Raw genomic sequence first — 22,069 nt, forward strand, 5'->3', positions numbered from 1 at the left:
ACACAGCTTGCTTATCACTTCCTACATTTATAACTTTAAGGATGTCCTCTCCTGTACTTCAAAAAGTATACAAGTATAAAAATATAATAAAAAAATTACTATTAAAATACACTTAAGATACTTCAAATGGTTCTATTTTAACACAACTAAATATATTAAAATATACTGCAATTATCTTAAAGTTAAGAGCACTTACCATACTTAAAGTTGTCCCAAAATTACACATTTATTATGCACTTAGTGTAGTATAATAAAAATATAACAAGTGCATCAATATTAGTACAACTTAAGTGTACTTCTTTTTTTTTAACCTGTTAATACAATGTAATTACAAACATTTGAAAGGATTTTATGTGAAAGAGTCCTTTTTTATATAATTTTCGAAAAACATTTCAAACTAATCAGACTCAGTGCTCTGCAGATTGTGTATGTCACTCTTATCTGATGATTTAGTGCAGTTCATGGATCTCTCTCCCAGCAAGCTGTTGCTTTGAATCAGGTGTGTTAAATAAGGGAGACACAAACTGTGCAAAGGACTGAAACCACTGAACTACTGCTGCCTTCACGCATCGGACATTTCCTGTTTCCCACTTGTGAACTTGTGATAATGAGCTCGTCACATTTAAGTGCTTTGTTGTCTGAAAGAATAAAATGTAGCATCCCATTGGTTGACAAGCATATAAACATTCACAGAGATAGTCAGCTTGTGTATCAAAACTGAGGCTTCAAGTATTACATGCGATCGTCAGCATTCAAATGAAGTTTATCATAAATAAATGATACATAAAGTGCATAATATAAAAACATTTTTTTTATCCATCCTACAGTCCTGTAAGCCCATTAACTGATCGTCTTTTCCCCGTAATATTTGTATATTATTATTGTCGTTTTTTTTGTTTGTTTTGAATACGCACCCTCTAGAGGCAAAAACTTACATATTGTGCCTTTAAGGTCACATATTACTACTCTAAGTACTAACATGCACCCTTTAGAGGTAAAGACGTCACAATACTGCTCCAGTGACAGCCTGTTGTTCCGCTAAAGGTACAAATTTTGCACTTTTATTTCTGAGAGAGTTGGAAGAGCAATATGGCTTTATATTCTCTCAGTGGACTCAAATGAAATAAGTTCACAGTACTAACATCGTATGAATGCTAGTTTTTAAACTCAAACTGTTTGAAGCAGTGGAAGCGGAGTTCATTTTCATGGTAGAAATACAGTAAAAGACTGTAAAAATTAAGAGTTGTAAATTAACAGTTGAAAGCTGTATATTAACAGTACCTTACTGGCAACCCTGCACTGAAAAACATATTTAATTCATCCAATTAAAAACATTTAGGGTAATGATTCAGATCTATATATATTTATAACTTGAAACAATGAAAAATAAAAAAACTTGCCCTAAACAATATTTTCTATGTTTATGAAAACTATTTTATAAAACTTGGCACAAAGTATATTTTTCTTGTTGAAGAAAGTCAATTAATTTAAATTCTATTTTTGTTCAAAAAAAAATAAAAAATAAATAATATATATATATATATATATATATATATATATATATATATATATATATATATATATATATATAATAGACATAGAATATATATATATATATATAATCAAAACAAAAATTCTCATTTAAGAAATTTCTTTTTATAGTTTTCATAGACATAGAATATAATGTTTATGGCAAGTTATTTATTTTCCATTGGCTCAAGTTAATAAATATAGATGTGAAATCATTACCCTAATTTTTTTTAATTGGATGAATGAAAAACTTTTCAGTGTAATTTCCAAGCTAAATATATATCAGTTGTTTTATTTTTCCAATTTGTTAAACTAGAAAATTAAGAAAAAAAGGCAAACAAATAAAGGAACATTAATGCAATTTTCTGTTTTATTTTAATTCAATTCAAAAAATTAAAAAAAAAAAAAAAAAAAAAATTATTTTTTTTTATCTTAAAACAAAACACCACAAAACAAAAAAGAAAAAAGTTTAACAAACTAACATAAAACAGTTTATCTCAGAATCACAACAAATGGCATCAGAACTATATGGTTTTATTCCAAAATATTGGCAGTACTGAATTTTAGGTGCTAACTCACCTTTTCCGAGGTTGAATAAAATATAAATAAAATATAATGCTGAATAAAATATAAAGTGCTTTTCAAAGATATAAAGTGCTTTTCAAACACTTAGTCCAGGTGCAGTGCATAAATCAGTCTGAAAAAATGGACATAGAAGGCCTGAGATCGGTCGGTTCATCCATTACAAAGTTTTCTTCCAAGATGATTTTTGGCAAATACAACATGGGATGAATGCACTTATACGGTATGTACCTGGTTTACTGTAAAAACAGGTGGTGATGTGGGTGATGTCAGGCTTGTCATTGACAACTTTTCTGTGAAGATCAAACATTAAAGTTACAGTCTTTATAAAGGCATCTGACTTAAGGGTTTACATTTAATTCAACAAAGTACCTGTCAATTAAGTAGTCCTCCACAGAACAGGTCTCAGTTAACCCACATGACATACAGCTGATCTGGAGTTCTGCTGTGAGGTGGCATAAGTGTACATTTTAGTGCATAAAGTGATTTAAATGTATGTACATATCTAATGTGAACAACAGCATTGTTTCATTCTTGTATTAACTTCCATGTTTGAACATAGAGACAGGTTTTCACAGACAGGGTTTCGCTTAAGCCAGGACTAGGCCTTGGTTAAATCAGGATATTTAAATAACTTCTATAAAACTTTAAGTTCTATTGAACTTTACTTGCGCTCTCTTTTCACAGTTATACATACGCTTCCAAAGCTTTTCTTACATTTCTTTTTAAACAAGCATGTTTTCTTTTCCTTTTTTTCCCTTTTTTTCTTATTTATCTGCAAAGGGAAAAAAAAAAAAAAAACTAAAACAATTAGGGCATCAAATCCAAAATACACATAATAATTACAGCCCTTGTTCAATAATTAAAGCACTTAATCAACACTACATTCTATTCAAATTTTAAAATAAATCCTACACCAATACACAGATTCAAGCTCAAAACTTAACATCACTTGTCTTAGTTCATCGTGACCTCACAAAATTTTATAATAATCAATGAAGCTCTCTACACTGCACAATGAATATTTTATTGACATACTGTCTACGGTTTTTCATTATAAGATGATTCTTAGGCTTGCAGAACTCAGAACTGGATATGTCTGTGATTGGCTACTCTGCTCAACACTGCAGAAACATTTTCCAGAGCAAACACAAATACTTTATATACTGCATGGATAATTCATTACAGCTTTCTTTGAGGGTGCTTAGCAGGAGCAGCACTATGAAGGAAAGCTAATTTAATTTAGAATTGTAATGGGGTGATAACTTGTTGATATGAGTGCAATAATTCCAAATAATGTATTAAAAATAATAATAATCATAAAAATAAATAACAAATGAAATCTCTCTCTTTCTTGCTGCCCTGACTTTACTGTCGCAGTAGGTTTGCATCTCTTACTCTTAGATTCATATTTGAGCAATTGATGCCATGCATTTATCATTTATGAACTGGCTTTGTATTGTTCCACTATGTAATTGTCATTATACATGTGTGACAAATAAAATGTTATATTTGATTTAGTCTCCTTCAGAAATCATTATTTCCAGTTGATTAAAATGGAGTCTGGTGTTACAGCAAATCTGTGTCCAGAATACAGAAGGTCAAACTGAAGGTCATGAATGAATGGAGCACAAAACACGTCTCCCGGGACATCATGATATCCGTCTATCACCGACTTGTATGAACATGAACAAGTTGTACAAACATGATAAAGCAAACTAAACTTTTTGTATGAGCAAGCATGCGATGCCCAAACGTAAAGGTATTAGTTAACCCTTCATCCTCTGACTAAGATTAGAAATGGGAGTTTGTGACCATGAGATCACGACCGGCCATCGTGAGACTTTGTGTGACATTGGGCCACTAATAAACAAATAATTGAAGCGCAAGAGATTATTAGAATATTTAAATATCCAAAATAGAAACTGAACTAAACTGATAAACATCTCAGCCTAAATTTTTGATTAATTTTAAATTGGAGTTAGTTTAAACACAGAGCTAGAATCAAATTGAAACTAAATTAAGGGTGTTCACACTTGTAGTTCAGTTCATTTGGTTCATTTGGTCCTGGACCGCTTAGTGTTCACATTGACATTTTTGAAAGCGAACTTAAACATACCGAACCTTAAGGCATAGTGATACATTCAAAACCTGATTGGTTGGGTTGAATGACGAATACGTGACAGAATTCACCAAACACCCCAAACAGAAAGTGTGTTTAATTTAAAGCGGCGCTGTCGAACACACTTAATGCCGTCTGCTGGGCTAAGTGCGCTCATTCTTGCATGTACATATAACTTTATTTTCAGCACCTGCAAACTCACAAGGAGCTCATAAAGGCACTTTACCTCATCATTGTTCCACATTTGCCCTCTGCTCATTTTGTTTTAGTTACACCACTCATTCCATGTCATCAAATCATGTTGCATCTTGTCATTACTTCCTGTTTCTGGTTTGTTTAGAAGTATTTGGTCCGTGTTGCATTCATATTTTATTCGAACCAGAGTTCGTTTGGAAGCGAACCGAGAACCATCTTTTTAGCAGTCTCTGTCGCTTGTTTGGTGTGCACCAGGGTTCGGATGGCAGTGTTCACACTTACTCGAACGAACCGCACTAACCGAGCAATCGCACCAGAGTTTGTTTTAATCGAACCAAACATGACAAGTGTGAACACACCCTTAAAGACCTACACGCATTATATCTTCACCCATGCCATTTTTTCTGTCCTTGGGCAAAAGGGTGATCCTTACAAAAATGAATGTATATAAAAGAAAGAAAGCAAACAGTGCAAAACAGTATGTATTTCTGTTTCATTTGGTCTCAGTTGTTAAAGTTGGCTGGTTGCTGTTCACTTCACCCTACACTACTGTTTTAGGTATCATGTAGTTGCTGTAGGGCTCAAACTCAATTCCTGGAGGGATGGAGCCCTGCAGAGTTTAGCTCCAACCTGAATTAACCACACCTGATTAAACTAATCATGTCATTCAGGCTCATTTGAAAACTACATGGTTTGTGTGTTGGAGCAGGATTGGAATTAACTCTGCAGGGCTGCGAGCCCTCCAGAAACTGAGTTTGACACCCGTGCTGTAGGGGAAGTTATGCCCTGAATCGTGCTCTTCTTATTGGCTGTATGCAGGGATGGGCAGTACTTATGATACATGTATTTTAAATATGTATTTCAAATACAAAATAATATTTTTTAATTTGTATTTGATAGGGTTGATGAAAATGGTTTCGTATTTTGTATGAAAATACTTCAGTGTATTGTATTTGTGTAGTTTTAAAATACTGTAAAATACTTTGTAAGAAGTCTACATGATGACATCATAAAAATGCGGCCTCTGATGGGTGTCTACTCTATAGGCTAGTTTGCCCGGACTTGTTGAGATCAGAACAGAAAATCGATGCATATGGAAGAAGGTTGAGGTAAGAAACGTGCAGACTGCCAGCTTTCCATCAATATTTTTGCATAAATTGCTTTAATTTTTAACAGTTCATGTTAAGTTTTGGTGTTCGTTTTAGTAGCCTAGGCTAAATAGTTTACCAATTAACAATGCTCTTGAAAACTATTATACAGAGCAGCAGCCCCACAATCAACGTTAGCTTGCTACTTTCAGCCGTGTTAAGTTTGTCAGTTGTACACAAAAAAAAATAATAATAATAATAGGGCTGTCAAATGATTAATCACGATTAATCACATCCAAAATAAAAGTTTTGTTTACATAATATATGTGTGTATACTGTGTATATTTATTATGTATATATAAATACACACACATGCATGTATATATTTAAGAAGAATATGTTATGTTTATATATTAAATATATTTATATATAATATAAAATATAAGAATATAAATATATAAATGTATATACATGTAAATATTTTCTAAATATATAATTTATGTGTGTGTATTTATATATACATAATAAATACACCCTGTACACATACATATATTATGTAAACAAAACTTTTATTTTGGATGTGATTAATCGTGATTAATCATTTGACAGCCCTAAATAATAACAATAATAATAATACAGTGTTTCAGTGTTGGACAACATTACATTTTAATGTCACGATATTTGTGTAATGATCTAAACTCGTGAGGAACAGCAGCACTTACTGAGCCGCTCTGAGAAACTTATTTTACTTAAAGGCATCAGTAGCTAAAGAGACCTCTGTAGAGACGTTCTGTTAGAACGTTTCAAATATTTAGGAGTACCTGCTCTGTAGTATTCTCTTTTGGAATATAAATAAATGTTCTTACTACACTATTAATGTGTATGTGTCCTCTATACTTCTATGGCTCTCAATAGATTCAGTGGTTGGAGTTGGGTTAATACTCAAGTTCTGTTGCTACTTTCTGATTACGTTTCTGGCTACATTTAAAAAACAAAACATACTGATCATTTAATAATTGTTGAAAAGCTAAAATGCTTGTTTTAAACTTCCAAATAGGTGTCCAGTGATTGATAAATATGTTTGATTGCTGAATATTGTACCCTAATTGAAGTAGCTGTTTAGTAGGATCATGATTTTGCATACCATTGCATGAATGACTGCCTGACACATAATATATTATTATATTTATGATTAACATTCAAATCAATAATTAGTTAGACATTTATTGCTATGGATTCAGGTGCCATCACTTTTCTCAGTTTGCCATCATTGTTTGTTATTGAATCAGTGTTGCTGATGCAAAGTAGGCCCTTCATTACCAAACACCAAGTTAACTAAATTAGGATACAATTATAAGTCATTCGCAAACTGTTAAACATTAAACCATTGGTTACTTTAAAACGAACCTTCTTCTGGGAGATCACAGGGATATGTGAATACTTGATCTGGTTAACTGGTTGCATATGTCAGATTTATTGCATGGCTCGGGCAGAGAAAAGCTGTTGCTATCAAATATTGTTTACTTCATCAACAAGTCAGTGTGATAGTGAAGCGATAGATCAAACAGGCCAATTGATGGAAGGTTTGCCAAGAAATTTCATGCTCCCTCTTAAAAGTATTTTTTAGTATTTTTAAAATACAAAAATACAGTAGTTTATTTTGATACATGGTCTGGCTGCTGTATTTTGTAGTTTATTTTGATACACTTAAAATGAAGGTATTTGGTATTTAATTTTAAAATACATTTTGATGTATTTTTGCCCAACCCTGACTGTAGGTCGCTGCTGATGTACTTTCCAGTCAAAACACATTTCAAACTGCAAGACTCTGAGTCACAGAAGACAGGTCAGAAATCGTAAAGAGAGAAACATGGTCAGGAACTATACTCTAGTTTTTGCCATTCAAGTGATGACTGATTGGTGTTAACAGGCCCACATGGGTCCAGAAAACATTCCTCACAACATTACACCAGCAGCAGCAGCCTGGCCTGTCAGCCCAAGGAAGTTCAGATGAATAGATTCATGTCATCATTGCCAAAATCTGAACCTCCCATATGTGTGAAGAGGCAGAAATTAATCAGAAACATCAGATCACACTGTGTGAAAGAGTGTGTAATAAAAAACAATGAATGTTTCAAACAACAGCATGCTACACTGCAGCAAACTTCAGTCATTAAAGTACACATCAAAAAAAAAAATAACCTGAAATTATTAATACACACATAAACATTTCACACTGAAAGTATTCAGACCCCCTTAAATTTTTCACTCTTTGTTATATTACAGCCATTTGCTAAAATCATTTAAGTTAATTTTTTTTTCCTCATTAATGTATACACAGCACCCCATATTGACAGAAAAACACAGAATTGTTGACATTTTTGCAGATTTATTAAAAAAGTAAAACTGAAATATCACATGGTCCTAAGTGTAAACTATCCATCATTTGTAAATGTGTTACATATCACTTGTAGACCTTTCTTACCTGTTACAAATTATTTGTATATATGGCCAGATGTGGGCCAGATCTGGGCCAACACTATGTTGCTGTCTGGGTGAGCACTAACTGTTATTTAAAATAAAATAAGCTACAATACATACAACAACTATGTATAATAATAATAATAATAATAATAATAATAATAATAATAATAATACAAATATTTAATGTTATTACAAAATTTGTAATTTAACATTATTGTCATTGCATTGTTTATCACCCGCCTCTCATCAGCAGCTGCAGTGTCTCTCAGCTGTATCAGTGCAGTCACTGTGACTCTGACTGACGGAGGTTTTTGTACGACTCTTTATCACTGTGTGAACACACCACCACTGTGGTAACTCTGACAATAATAATCTCCTGTATCTTCAGTCTGGACTCCACTGATGGTCAGAGTGAAATCTTTTCCTTTTCTAGTTCCACTGCCACTGAATCTAGATGGAGTTCCTGACTGGAGGCTGTTTATGTAATAAATGAGGAGTTTAGGAGCTTCTCCAGGTTTCTGCTGATACCAGGCCAAATCATTAGAGGTTAGTCCTACATCCAGACTACACTCTATTGTAGCTGTTTGACCGAGCTGGACAGTTGTAACTTTAGGCTGAGTCACAGTGACTCCTCTGGATTCTGAAGAAAAACAATAAAAATGTAAATCTCACTTATAGCACAATATTGGCATATTAAAATGCTATAAAACAACAACAGCATAATATTATTGTCACAAATGATAATTCTACCATGAATAAAAACTGCAGTGGTCCAGATGAGGATGATGATGTTGTTCATTGTTGTTGTTGTGTCTTGTGTGATGATGAAGATTGTGTTCTGTTCTGCTCTCAGTCATGAAGTGTTAAACTCACAGCACTATAAACACTCTCAGAGCACTGAAGCATGTGCTGACGATGCAAAGAAGTGGGCAGGATTTACAACAGCTTTTGCTGCCAACAAAACTAAAATATGCTATATTTGATTAAAACTTTTCACAAATATTATTTTGGTAAGACTTTAGTATAGGGACCAATTCTCACTATTAAAAAGTTGCTTATTAGCATGCCTATTATTAACATATTGACTGTACCTAAACTTAAAGGGATAGTTCACCCAAAAATGAAAATTATGGTTGTTGATCGTGTTAATTCCTTTGCTGTCTATGGAGGGTCAGAGAGCTCCCAGAATGCATCAAAAATATCTTAATTTGTGTTCAAAAGATGAACGGAGGTCTTACGAGTTTGGAACGACATGAGGGTGAGTAATTAATGACAGAATATTCTTTGTTAGGTGAACTAACCCTTTAACAACTACATTACTAACTATTAATAAGCAGGGAATTAGGATTTTTTTAGGCAAAAGTAATAGTTAATGGTTTGTTAATAGCGAGAACTGGACCTTAAAATAAAGTATGATCATTATTTTTAGTAACTGTTGTTGAATCCAGGGCCAGGGGTTTTAAATGTAAAGTGGATTCATGCTGATTGAGCTGCATATGAAGAATAGAAGCATTAAGAGAAACACAACGTCATCCATGATAAAAGAGGTCAAAGGTCATTAGGTCAGTAAATATATACTGTATCTTTAAAAATTGTTATATAAGCACATTTTGAAGATATTTTATGTGAAAGTTTTATTCTTACTTTTTAAAAAGCTTTTTTTTTTTTTTTTTTCAAAAACTAAATGACTGAGTGTCATCAACAGCTGAGGTGTTTCTGCTATCAGTGTGTTGAAGTGTTTCTCTCTCTGCTGGAGTTTGTGTTCACTCGAGTGGAATAGAGGTTTTTGTACGAGTGTTTCAAGAGATTGTATCACTGTGGTACACATTCGGTGGAGGAACTAAACTGGTGCTCGGTAAGTCCATCTTTTCGATTCTCCATTAAAAACTTGCAATTTAGATCATAAAAAAAACTGTTTTTAAAAATTTAAACAAAATTATTACTAACAATAAATATTATTTATAAAAAATATTGAATCTAAAATATTGTTTCAATTGTTTATTGTTAAAGTGTAAACTACTCATCATTCGTAGATCTTTCACCCCAGTGTGTACACACACAACCTGTAACCGGCAGGTTTGTAAAACATTTACAACTGATGAGTAGTTTACACTAGAGTAAAGAATGCAGAAAGCTTTGAAAATGATGTATTCATGTTTTCACAACAGGTTTTGAATACTTTGTAGTGTGTACTGCAGTGTAAGGGCCGACTGGTGAGAGTTAGACAGATGTCTTCTCTGACACACATGGAGTATTTTAACTCTGAGAGATAATAGTACAATGTTGACATTTCAATTATTTAGAAGTGATTAATAATATATTAACTAGTAACTTAACTAGTAACTATACTGAAAGAAAATCATTGAATTTACTTTTTTTAAGATAAGTAGTTGCAATCAATTTATTTTAGCTACATTTAAATAAACAAATTAAGTTGAGTAATTTTCAACATTTTTATTTAAATGTAGCTAAAATATATAGTTTGCAACCACTTACCTTAAAAAAAATAGTATATACATTATTTCAGTGTATAAACCTTTTACTAAGGATCAGTTTGATTATTTCATGATGCTATTTTTTAAAAATTACTTACACGATTTGTAAATCATTAGCATATTACTTAATCATTTGTGAATGTGTAGTCATGTTTTGTAAATGATTAGTAATCATCATCTTATCACTTGTAAATTATTTATACTGTAACTTGATGTACGAAACATAGATAAAATATTAACATTTCCCTTATTAATCATTTATGAACACATAGTCATGTTTCGTAAATGATTAGTTCATCATTAACTAATCAATTATAAATGACTTACAACTGAACGTTATTATAAAGTGTTACCATTCACTTTGAACAAACAATTCCTGTCTAAACACTTTATAATGTATCTCACAATGAGTTTTATCAGTTTATCACAGGTTTTTTTCTCTCATACATTTCTATATTGTGTTCATAGTTTTTTTATTTATTTATTTTTTATTTTTTCATTAAACAGAAAAAAAAAGAGATTTGATGTTAAAATGTAAAGGTAGCAGCTTTCTGCAGTTTATTTAATGATTCTGAATCTGTTTTGCTCGTGTTGTTCTTATTCAGTGGTTTTAATATACATACAAAAATGTGTATTTTTTTAAATATTTGATTCAGTTATTTTATAATTATGAACAGTAATATACTGTAACTAGTAGTCACACAATGTGTATTTGAAATGAAGTGTGAAAAGTATAAAAAACATAAAAACAGTGTTATGTTAGAATGTAAAAACTACTGGAATTACAGCACTCAGTGTCTTAGTATGTTTAGTTTTATTTATGAGGTTTGATTTAAATGTATATAGTGATTGTATTTAGTTTGTATATTATGTATATATCAGCTGTAGTGATGTTGAATAAGATGAATGATGAGATTGTTGTGATTTTGACTGCACTCCTCATCTCTGCTGCTGAAAGTCCTGTTGAAATGCTGTGAATGCTGCAGGGCAGAAGAGTGCTGGAGCTGCAGTGTGTTTTCTCTGTGTTTGTGAATGTGTTGTGTTTGTCTCCTGCAGCTGGTCCCACAGTGAAGCCCTCAGTGTCTCTGCTGCCGCCCTCTTCTCTGCAGATCTCTGGAGACTCAGCCGCACTGCTCTGCCTGCTGCTCAGCTCTTACTCTCCACAGGGGGCGCTGGTGAGCTGGACACTGGACGGCTCAGAGGTCACCGAGGGGGTTGTGACCAGCGCAGAGAGCGAGCAGGACGGCCGCTACAGCCGCAGTAGTGTCCTGACCCTCAGCAAAGCACGCTGGGAAGCGGGAGAGCTGTACATCTGCAGAGTAACACATGATGGAGCTCCTCATGAGGCCTCGTTCCACAAGAGTCGCTGTTAGTCGCTCGCAGTCCTGATGTTTCTCCAGTGAGCGCTGCTCTCTCCTGAAGATGAGTGTATCTGAGTGTCCTGTGTCAGGCAGGATTCACATGAGTCTAGTGCTGCAGCTGTAGTCATTTACAACTCAATACTGAAAGAGAGCTCTAGTGTCAAAGCACTGGCTGATCTTTCAATCTGCTGTGTTTGCTGCAACATTCAATAAAGCTTCTCAACAAACTCCATTTGTGTCTGACAACATCATTCAACTAACAGATGAAGATGCATGTAGTGTTTGTCCAGGTGTTTTTCAGAAGCTCGATCAGTAGCAGTAAATCTAGTCAAATAAAGCTCTTGGGGTTTGAACATGGTCTCTGGAGACAGAGCTGCTCTATTCTGAGAGGATCACAATCACTCCACCCTGACAATGCAAATGAGATTTTCAGCCCACACTCCCAGAGTCACTGTTTGATTGGTTACATGATCTGAACTGAAACACACCAGTTTCACTTCTGCTGTAGTCAAGCAGCCCAGGTGCAAAGGAAATATATTTAAATTGTGCTTTTTTTGGACATACTTAGTATATTTATATTATGCTATACTAAATGCATATTACATGTATTATTTTGAAACAATAAATATATTAAGCATATTTCAAAATATGTTTAAAATCAAGTTTAAGCTATTTACAATATATTTAAATATATTAAATTGTGTTAAACTGTATTTATTCACAATTCATTTAAACTATTTGGTCCCACTTTATATAAGGTGGCCTTAACTATTATGTACCTACATTCAAAATTAATAATTTGATACAACGCACTTATTGTGTACACGTTTATAAATATAAAACAATATAAATACTGTTCAGTTTCTTGCACAAACTGATCGTTTTGTGTCTTTACACATCAATGTATTTTCACGAGCCGAAGGGTTTCATTTGGTTTTGTTTGTGTATGTTTTTTTGACTCTCAAAGCTGTGATTCCCATCCACTTACATTATATGACTTATAAATCTTCGTTTCTGTTCTACTGAAGACACAAAGTCACCTACATCTTGGATGCCCTGGGGGTAAGCAGATAAACATAAAATTTTAATTTTTGGGTGAACTATCCCTTTAACTTCACAGTCCACTACACAAGACATAAGGGACTTCTTTCCCCATGGATTACAGACACATAAGACTTGAAAGAAACATATAGAGATAGGCTAAAAAAACACACACACACACACACACACACACACACCTACACTCACACACTCACAGCCTTGATAAATAATTAAGTAATATTGTGCGTCATAAAATATATGAAAATGTTAAAAATGACTTTTAAAATATCTTACTTTTGAAAAGCAAACTGAAACAGGATCATTACGTAAATATTTTAAAAAAACTGTAGCAGGCCTTCACATGGTTATAAAGAACTGATACTTTAAACCCACTAAAACATGAGTAATTTAGCTATTTTCTTACACAAAGTAAACATAAATTATACTTTAAGTAAGAGTAAAATAAGTGTTTTATGTAAATAGACTAAAACTTCACTTAAAGTTTGCTTGTCTTAAGCATATTTCTTAAAAGACAGAAGAAGTGACTGATTGCAATCTGTTCAGTTTGATTGACAGGCATCATATTTTACACCAAAAAACATGATGATCAGATTAAAACACTGACTTGTTTTCTTCAGGAATATACTATTTATGTTGTAAAGATATTGTATTATGTGTGTTTGTTCACTGATCAGTGTTGTGTGTGATTGTGTTGTAGAGCAGCTGCAGTGTCTCTCAGCTGTATCAGTGCAGTCACTGTGACTCTGACTGACGGAGGTTTTTGTACGACTCTTTATCACTGTGTGAACACCCAGTTACTAGGACAGTGTCTACTCTGACAGTAATAATCTCCTGTATCTTCAGTCTGGACTCCACTGATGGTGAGAGTGAAATCACTGTTAGATCCACTGCCACTGAATCTAGATGGAGTTCCAGTGTAACGGCTTGTTGCATCATGTATGAGGAGTTTAGGAGCTTCTCCAGGTTTCTGTAAGTACCAGGCTAAGTCATCACCCTCACACACTCTACTGCTGGTTTTACAGTTTATTCTGACTTCTTGTCCTTGAGCTGCTATTATTAATGATGGACTCTGAGTTACAGTGTACTGTCCTCTACACTCTGAAAGAGAGAACAAAAATGAAAATTAATGCAAAACTGTAATGTTTAATATTTTACATGTTAAATTATGTATAATCTTTGTTAAAATTTTACTACACAAACCTTGAGTAAACAGTGTGAGAGTCCAGATGAGGATGATGATGTTGTTCATTGTTGTTGTTGTTGTGTCTTGTGTGATGATGAAGATTGTGTTCTGTTCTGCTCTCAGTCATGAAGTGTTAAACTCACAGCACTATAAACACTCTCTGAGCACCAGGGGTGTGTCTACGTCGTGCCCCCCCCCCCCCCCCTATCTTGTGATAAGCGTGTTTTTATTAAATGTCTAACTCTATCTGGCAGTGGTGGATCCTCGCATGTGTAGGCAGCTGCCTAGGGATGTTTTTTTTTCTCTGCTTTACACTTAATTTTAGGCTGTTTCTATAGCGTGATCTTAATGAGAAATGTCGAGAGCGCATGATGTTACGTGATCCATGTAATGCATGAGCACAAATCTCACCACTAGCAACTGGATAACCTTCACTCACACAAAACTGGACGTGTTCTTTTAAATATACATTGTTCTTTTATGAATTGGCTCTGCTCTCGCTCAGATATTGTGTGTACGCTCAAACATTGTCCTCGCATCACTGAAGACCAGAAGAGCTTTTTTTTTTTCTAATTCAGGTGAAGAGAAGGCTTTTCTCACTAAATGGAAGCAAGCTGATTATAGTCAGCCTTCTCTAGTGATTTATTTTGTTATTTAAAACTTATTTTAGTTAAGTGCTTAAAGCGTAAAATATACATTTATTGAATTATTTTATTTAGTTTATTTAGCATTTGTATTTTGTAGTTTTTGTATTTATAGTTATACAATAAAAGTGTATCAACCAGGTTCCAGAAATAATCACTGAGGGGAGGCCCATGATGTGTCAGTCTCTATTTCAAAGAAGTATTTTCTCGTCCTGCTTAAGACTCAAATGCAGGAGAACAGCTTCATCATCTCCAGCAGGAGCAGGACTAGGATTAAGATCCATTGCCTTACACTCTTCCCCAATATCAGGACAACTATCAGTTTCACTTCTGCAGTTGCTAAATGTTTTTCCAAAAATTGATACATAAATAAATGTGGAAAATTAAGAAAAATGGTAAATAAGTTATATTAGAGTAACACTGAACTTAAAACAAGTAAATATATTTTTTGAATGCACTTTATAGTGTCTTATCAGTGATGATTATTGTTCCCTGCTCAGCCTTGAATGATTCACTGATTGCTTGATTTTTTTTTTCTTGGGAAGTGTTCACTTTTACTGTTCAATGTTCAATTATAATCTTAATAAAACTGTCAGACTGATCAGTGACAGCATCAAAGTCCTCAGCAGTGTTTATTAAAACATTCATGATCAACTGTAACTCATTCTATAGCATTGAGGCAGGTGTCATTTATTGAAGATGATATCCCACTGTCCTGTGCATTCGATTCTGTGACAGATGAGCCGAAAATGCAGAATGAAAGTTGTTTGTGTAGACTGTGTAAATTTCTGGTGTGTTTTGTTCACAGAAATGCATTATTCTCTGCTGTTTTTTTCGTGTATAACTTGAAGCCCTGAGTAATCAATTTTGAATTTATTTGTTGATTATTTTCATTTTCAGTTATCATTAATTTGATCAATTAGTTGTTGCAGCCCAAATAATAGCCAGTGTTTAAAAACAAGCAACATAAATAAATTTTCAAGTAATAACAGCAACCTAAATTTATTCAGACACCTTAAACATTTCTCACATTATCAGTTTATTCACTATAGTTTACAAAATGGTCATAAAAGATGTGAAGAACAAATGCATCTTAATAATGTCAGATAACTTTGATAGAAAGGTATGTAATGATTTTGGATGAATAGCTGTTAGCAGTCAACTGTTAAATTGAAGTACACAATAAGATAATACCAAATTAAGCCAACCAATTACTAAGCAATGTTTTTTTTTTTTTTTTTTTTTTTTTTTTTTTAGTCTATGGCATTAGCAATTAAAAAAAAAAAAAACACTACATGGTCAGGTCAACATGTCAAATTATCCCAAACGTTCGTCTCAAATTTTTATCAGTTTTACTGATAGTCCACTGTATGAAGACTTTTTGGGTATAATATGTCACAGTTTACTTTCTTTTATTGTTAGGATGATTCTAAGGGCTCATGTATTTTTGGGGCCCCCAGAGGTCTGTTTTATTAGCAGTAACAGTACTAGTAGTAATGCAATAGAAATTATAAATGTATCAAACAAAGTCTTACAAATAAAACAAAATCACGGCTGTTCACAGAATCACCGGCTAAATTACCCAAATTCACTGCATGGTTCCGTCCCGTTCTACGCAGCTAGCCTAGAGTCACTGAGTGAGATCAGATAGTAAAACTGTCAAATTAGAGATGTTGTCGAGTTCGATGAAGATATATAAGTCCGGTCATCAAAAGATCGAAATATTTGTGGATTGGAAACAAATAGAAAATTGAGAAGCTTTTGCTGCAATTCTATGGATGTTTTGCCCACCAGGTCTTTGAGCCAGTCACGTGACTGAAAACTATGAATTGTAGCCTCTAAATTTGATAACTGATAATTTCATATTTGATAAATTTGCTCAACATCATTGGTTTGAAGCGCTGTCATTGCTTTGTAAAGCATTTTTATTATGCCAGTAAAGCTACTGGAATCTCAATTTACCAGTTGCTGATTGTGATGCAGAGTTTTTAAAATAGGATACACATCTCAAACACAGAACGTCTCTGTTCATGGTATGTAAACACTCAATTCTATGTTTTAAAATATTGCCCTGGACACACTGAGCCAAACTTTATTCTGATGACTTTCGTGTGACTGATCACACTGTAGTAAATATGAATAGCCTAACAAAATGCTTTCCTTGTTCAGATTTAATGATAACTGACACTTCAAATCAACATTTCAATTTCAACTTTTACTAAATGTAGTCCTTAGTAATGTCTAAAAATATATAAATGAATAACCTGATACAAGTAGCATGTTTTATGTCTGAAGTTCTCACTGCAGCAAACGGTTTATATACATTACGGAGCCTGCTTTAAGTTTATTAGCCTTAGCCTAGTCTTGCCTTGTCTGTTTCCTTGTCTTCTGATTATTGCAACCTGTCCTCCAACTAATACGCTCGTATAGGTCGTTTGTCCAAATCCCTGGAATACGACCCATCAGAGCGTATACTACAATTGCGCCCCTATCGGCAAAAGGTCATTTTCATATTAATGTTTTGTACTCTTTTATTTGCACCGTGATTTGCGTTTCGTGTAGCTCAGTTGGTAGATTATTGCATTATACCTTGATATGCAATCATGCTATCATGGGTTCGATCCCCGAGAATGGACGTGCACGTAAAATGTATATGCTCAAAAAATCATAATTTAGCATGATTTCTGTGAGGGTTAGGTTTAGGGGGTGGGGTTAGGTGTGATCATTCGAACGAATAAGCCTCCTAGTAAAATATGTACGAATTACTGTGAGATCAGTGTAAAAAGTCCACACATTGCATTTAAATAAACGTGCGTTTTGATTGGTTATGACGTTATACGTCATTTCATGACGACAGACGCAACGCGATACTGTCATTATTTTTACGCCCGCTAGAGGCCGCTTAACGTTAAAACGTAAAAAAAGGTCGTAATAAGGTGTTTGCACAAACAACCTATATGGTCGTTTTTTGTTGGAGGACAGGCTCGATTATTGCCTGTGTACTTTGGATAACCTCTCGTGTCTTGCCCTGTTCAGATACTGTTTGCCCCTGCCTGGACCTTTTCCTTTGTACCTGGATTATCGCTCTAGTCTCGCTCTGTTGGATTATGTTCGTCGTCGACTGACCCTTGCTTCTTTACCAGACTGCTCTTGCCTTGCCTTCTACATGCCAGTTTGCCATCGCCTGATCTATGCCTGTTTATGACCACGTCTTTAATAAATCTTTGCACATGGATCCGCACGTCTCACGTCTTGTTTGCCCCGTAACAGTTACAGTGTTTTGTCCTCTACACTCTGAAAGAAAGGGACATATAGATAAAATGAAAATAATGTGTATTTCACATTTCAAAATAATTATTTGTCTTCATGAAAGTTTTGCTACATATGATGATGTTGTTCATTGTTGTTATTGTGTCTTGTGTGATGATGAAGATTGTGTTCTGTTCTGCTCTCAGTCATGAAGTGTTAAACTCACAGCACTATAAACACTCTCAGAGCACTGAAGCATGTGCTGACGATGCAAAGAAGTGGGCAGGATTTACAACAGCTTGAGCTGCTGACAAACTAATGTAATATTTTACTTTCAGAGTAATGTTTTTAAACAATTTACTGATAATGACATATTGATCTTATAAATCATTGAAGTATTTCTGTCAAAATTGTTTTGTATAATTATCTCAATAAACAATTGTTAATCATGAACAAATGATGAAGAAACCATCAGTAAATGATCAGTATATGATTTATTGGTGAATTTGTTAGCTGGTCCATGTTCAAAAGCACAAACATGCAGGTATGCTAAAGCACTGTTTTTAAGAAGAGTAATTCATTTGTTTTGAAGTGGATAAACATTTAAAAAAGCCTTAGTCAGGTGATTCCAGTGGCTTGTGTTAAATCCTTTCACTCATCGGCACAGACTTGTGTTCTGTGTGGAGTGTGTGGATCTAGTGATGAAGTGAACCCCTTCCACTGAAGCTCACATCAGGTGCACAGAGTTAAAGACTCCATTGTGTGTCAGAGAAGACCGCTGTCTGTACCCTCACCAGTCAGTACTTAGTACACACTACACAGTGTTCAACACCTGTTATAGATGATGTGTAAACACATTAATAAATCATTTACAAAGTTTTCTGCATCCCCTAATCTAAAGTGTAAACTTCTCATCACTTGTAAATGTGTTACATATCAATTGTAGACCTTTCTTACCTGTTACAAATTATTTGTATATGTACACAAGTCATTTATAACACTTTCTGCATCCCCTAATCTAATATAAACGATAAATATTGTATCAACTAATAACTTATAAACATCTACTAATGATCAGTTTGATTTATTTCATGATTTAAACTTTTTTTAAGATAACTTACAACACATTTGTAAACCGTTAGCATACCACTCATTAATCATTTATGAACATATAATCATGTTTTGTAAATTATTCGTTCATCATTAACTAATAACTTATAAGTGACTTATAGCTGAATTAATAAAACATTACTAAAATGTTAACTTATTACTTATTAATCATTTATGAATGTATAGTCATGTTTTGTAAATGATTAGTTCATCATTAACTAATAATTTATAAATGACTTATAACAGAACGTTATTATAAAGTGTTACCCAAAATACTTGTTGTGTTTGTTTTGTTTCTTGTTTGGCTAAATTATGTCTTTATATTGACATCTATCAGTGTGGATGCAGCATTTTCATTTTCCAGTGCAGCTGAAGAAACAATGTGTTCAATGTGTTCACGATTCATATATCTGTTAATTGAAAGTATCCACCTTAAGGAGCGACCAACATTATGCTTTTTTTTTTTTCTAGGTCACTGAAATGACTGGATTCTTCATATCATGAGTTTAGACCATTTTAAAAATATCTGTAAAAAGCACTAGTTTTGTTATTACTAAAATCATATACTAATTTTATGTAATCAGGGGAACAAAAATAATAATAATAATAAAAAAAAAGATGATAAAATGATTCCATTGTGGGTTTTTATTTATTGTTGAATTATGTTGACGTCACTATATGGGAAACATTTACATGTAGCCTTTTTTCCATTTGTATAAAGATCATCAGGACTCATAATTGTGTCAAATGAGTCTAGACTGAAACAATGTTAATCTGAAAAATTCATAACTACTGATTGATTTGTCTGAAGCTGCAGGTGTTTATGTGAATCATAATGATTGAGCTGTATATGCTGTATATGAAGAACAGAACATTCATCCATAACTTCATCCTTGAAGGAAGTTGGGATGAATGAGATTCATGTCTATCATTGCTTATGAAATCGGCCCTCCACATGTATTGTGACAGAGGCAGAAATTAATCAAACATCAGATCACACTTCGTGTGAAAGAGCGTGTGCCGGGCGCCAACGCATGAGTTTCACGGCAAACCTCAGTGATTCCGACCAGTCCCACATCACAAATAAATGGCACGGAGGGGGCGCGTATATATTATGCGCGCACGTCTCGCCGCGTGTTGTGTGCTGCACATTTTGACGCATTTAGTTCATCCAGTCTCATCTTTATAGCTTTGATTTCCTCAAAATAGAACAAACTTTCTGCAAATGGGTAAAATTCTAAAAGGGGTGTTCAGCTAAAACATCTAAATCAGTGTGAATCTTAGGAAATGTATGATTTTTACATTTTTTTTAGCATCTTTTATAATATATATATATATATATATATATATATATATATATATATATATATGTATATATATATATCTATGTCTCTCTCTATATAAAATTTAACGTACACATTTTAATAGTTAATCTTTGTTGTTAGTAGTTACTATTTGTTTTTGTGTTTTGAATTTTTTTTTTTTTACAATCAAAATGTAGAGTGTATTAGCGTCCATGCTGGTTGTTTGAGCTTGAAGGTCTTTTGTTTGTTTTCTTTCATCCTGCTGCATTTAAGCTTATTGTCACATGACAAAAAGTTGTGCTGAATCATCAGCACAGATTCTATCATAGACGTGAGCCACAGCAAAACTGTGGGTGTGACATTGCTTTTATGGCACATTTCTATAAGCAAGCTCCTACCTTCAGGCAAAATCTGGTTAAATTTAGTTTCTTTTCTGATTGAAAGAAAACGCTCTGATCATCAGGTGACAATTATTGGTCAAGAAAAACACTACAATTACTCTGCAATCGCTGCTATCTAAGTGGGAAAAATCTCTATATGGTTTCCACTCACGTTCTCCTTACTCTGATCAAACGCGGAGAGACTGCAAGACATTATGAGGCACTGTGATTATTTAACATTGATCAAAAATAGCTATTTGTACATACTGCTGCTGTATGATGCTTTTGGTAAATATTAATAATCCACCAATAATTAATTTATTCAGAACATTAATAAAATAATTAATTAAAGTAGAATTAAATTTGTAACTTGTTTGTGATCCTCTCATCCTTGGCTGCGAAGATTGTCTCTCAGCTGTATCAGTGCACTGATCACTGTGACTCTGACTGGCCAGGAGGTTTTTGTACGCAGCTCTTTATCACTGTGTGAACACATCAGCTACTGTGGTAACTCTGTGTGTAATCTCCTGGCAATGTAGTCTTGGGCTGCAGTGGTCAGGGTAAATCCGCTATGGCTGGAATCCACTTTTGGATACTAGATGGAGTTCCTGACTGGAGTCTATTGATCAATAAATGAGGAGGTTAGAGCTTCTCTCTCCAGGTTTCTACTGATACCAGCATTACACAGCTCACTAAGCAGCCAGAATTAGCTGACTTTTTTTTTTTACAGCCTGGATAGTAACAGTTTCTCCTTGACTGATGGATTTTATTTCTGGATTCTGAGTCACTGTCACTTGTCCCCAGATCTCTGAAATAAGACAATTTGTTAGACATTTAGGGGTTATTCGGACTGTACATGCTGTAGATGTGTAATGTTGGTAGAGGTACAAAACATTTACCCCTGAATGCAGAAGGAGGAATGAGTGTAGATGAGGATGATGATGTTGTTCATTGTTGTTGTTGTGTCTTGTGTGATGATGAGGTGTGTTCTGTTCTGCTCTCAGTCATGAAGTGTTAAACTCACAGCACTATAAACACTCTCATGCAAAGTGTCTCTGTATGTAAGTGCTCTTCCTTACAGAACAGGCAGCTGTCAGTCTCTCAGATGTGTTCATATTCCTACAAAACAATAAATGTTCTAATACTTTATATTGATAATAGAGCTTCATAAATCAGACAGACACTCTCTACAGTGAGTCTTTAGTATTTTTACTGGCTTGTAAAAAAAGCTAACAATATTAAAGATCATCTGCTTTCTAAACACATATTTTTAAGAGTTA

At 33.8% G+C, this 22,069-nt stretch overlaps 1 long non-coding RNA gene and 1 gene segment (V, D, J or C); one reads left to right on the forward strand and one right to left on the reverse strand.

The window, feature by feature from the left end:
• The window catches only part of LOC109089733, a 300,753-nt gene extending 291,911 nt beyond the window's left edge, over positions 1 to 8,842 (reverse strand). Inside the window, 2 exon segments of the V gene segment in view lie at positions 8,334 to 8,641; positions 8,752 to 8,842. Of these exon segments, the coding sequence occupies positions 8,334 to 8,641; positions 8,752 to 8,800 (357 nt within the window).
• A 402-nt stretch (positions 8,843 to 9,244) lies between these two features.
• LOC122142353 overlaps positions 9,245 to 22,069 on the forward strand; it is an 18,625-nt gene continuing 5,800 nt past the window's right edge. Inside the window, exons 1-2 of the long non-coding RNA XR_006158560.1 lie at positions 9,245 to 9,259; positions 9,450 to 9,856. This is a non-coding gene — a long non-coding RNA (uncharacterized LOC122142353). The remainder of the gene's footprint in view (positions 9,260 to 9,449; positions 9,857 to 22,069) is intronic.

This window comes from Cyprinus carpio, chromosome B25 (genome assembly GCF_018340385.1).
Source record: "Cyprinus carpio isolate SPL01 chromosome B25, ASM1834038v1, whole genome shotgun sequence".
Lineage (NCBI taxonomy): Eukaryota > Metazoa > Chordata > Actinopteri > Cypriniformes > Cyprinidae > Cyprinus > Cyprinus carpio.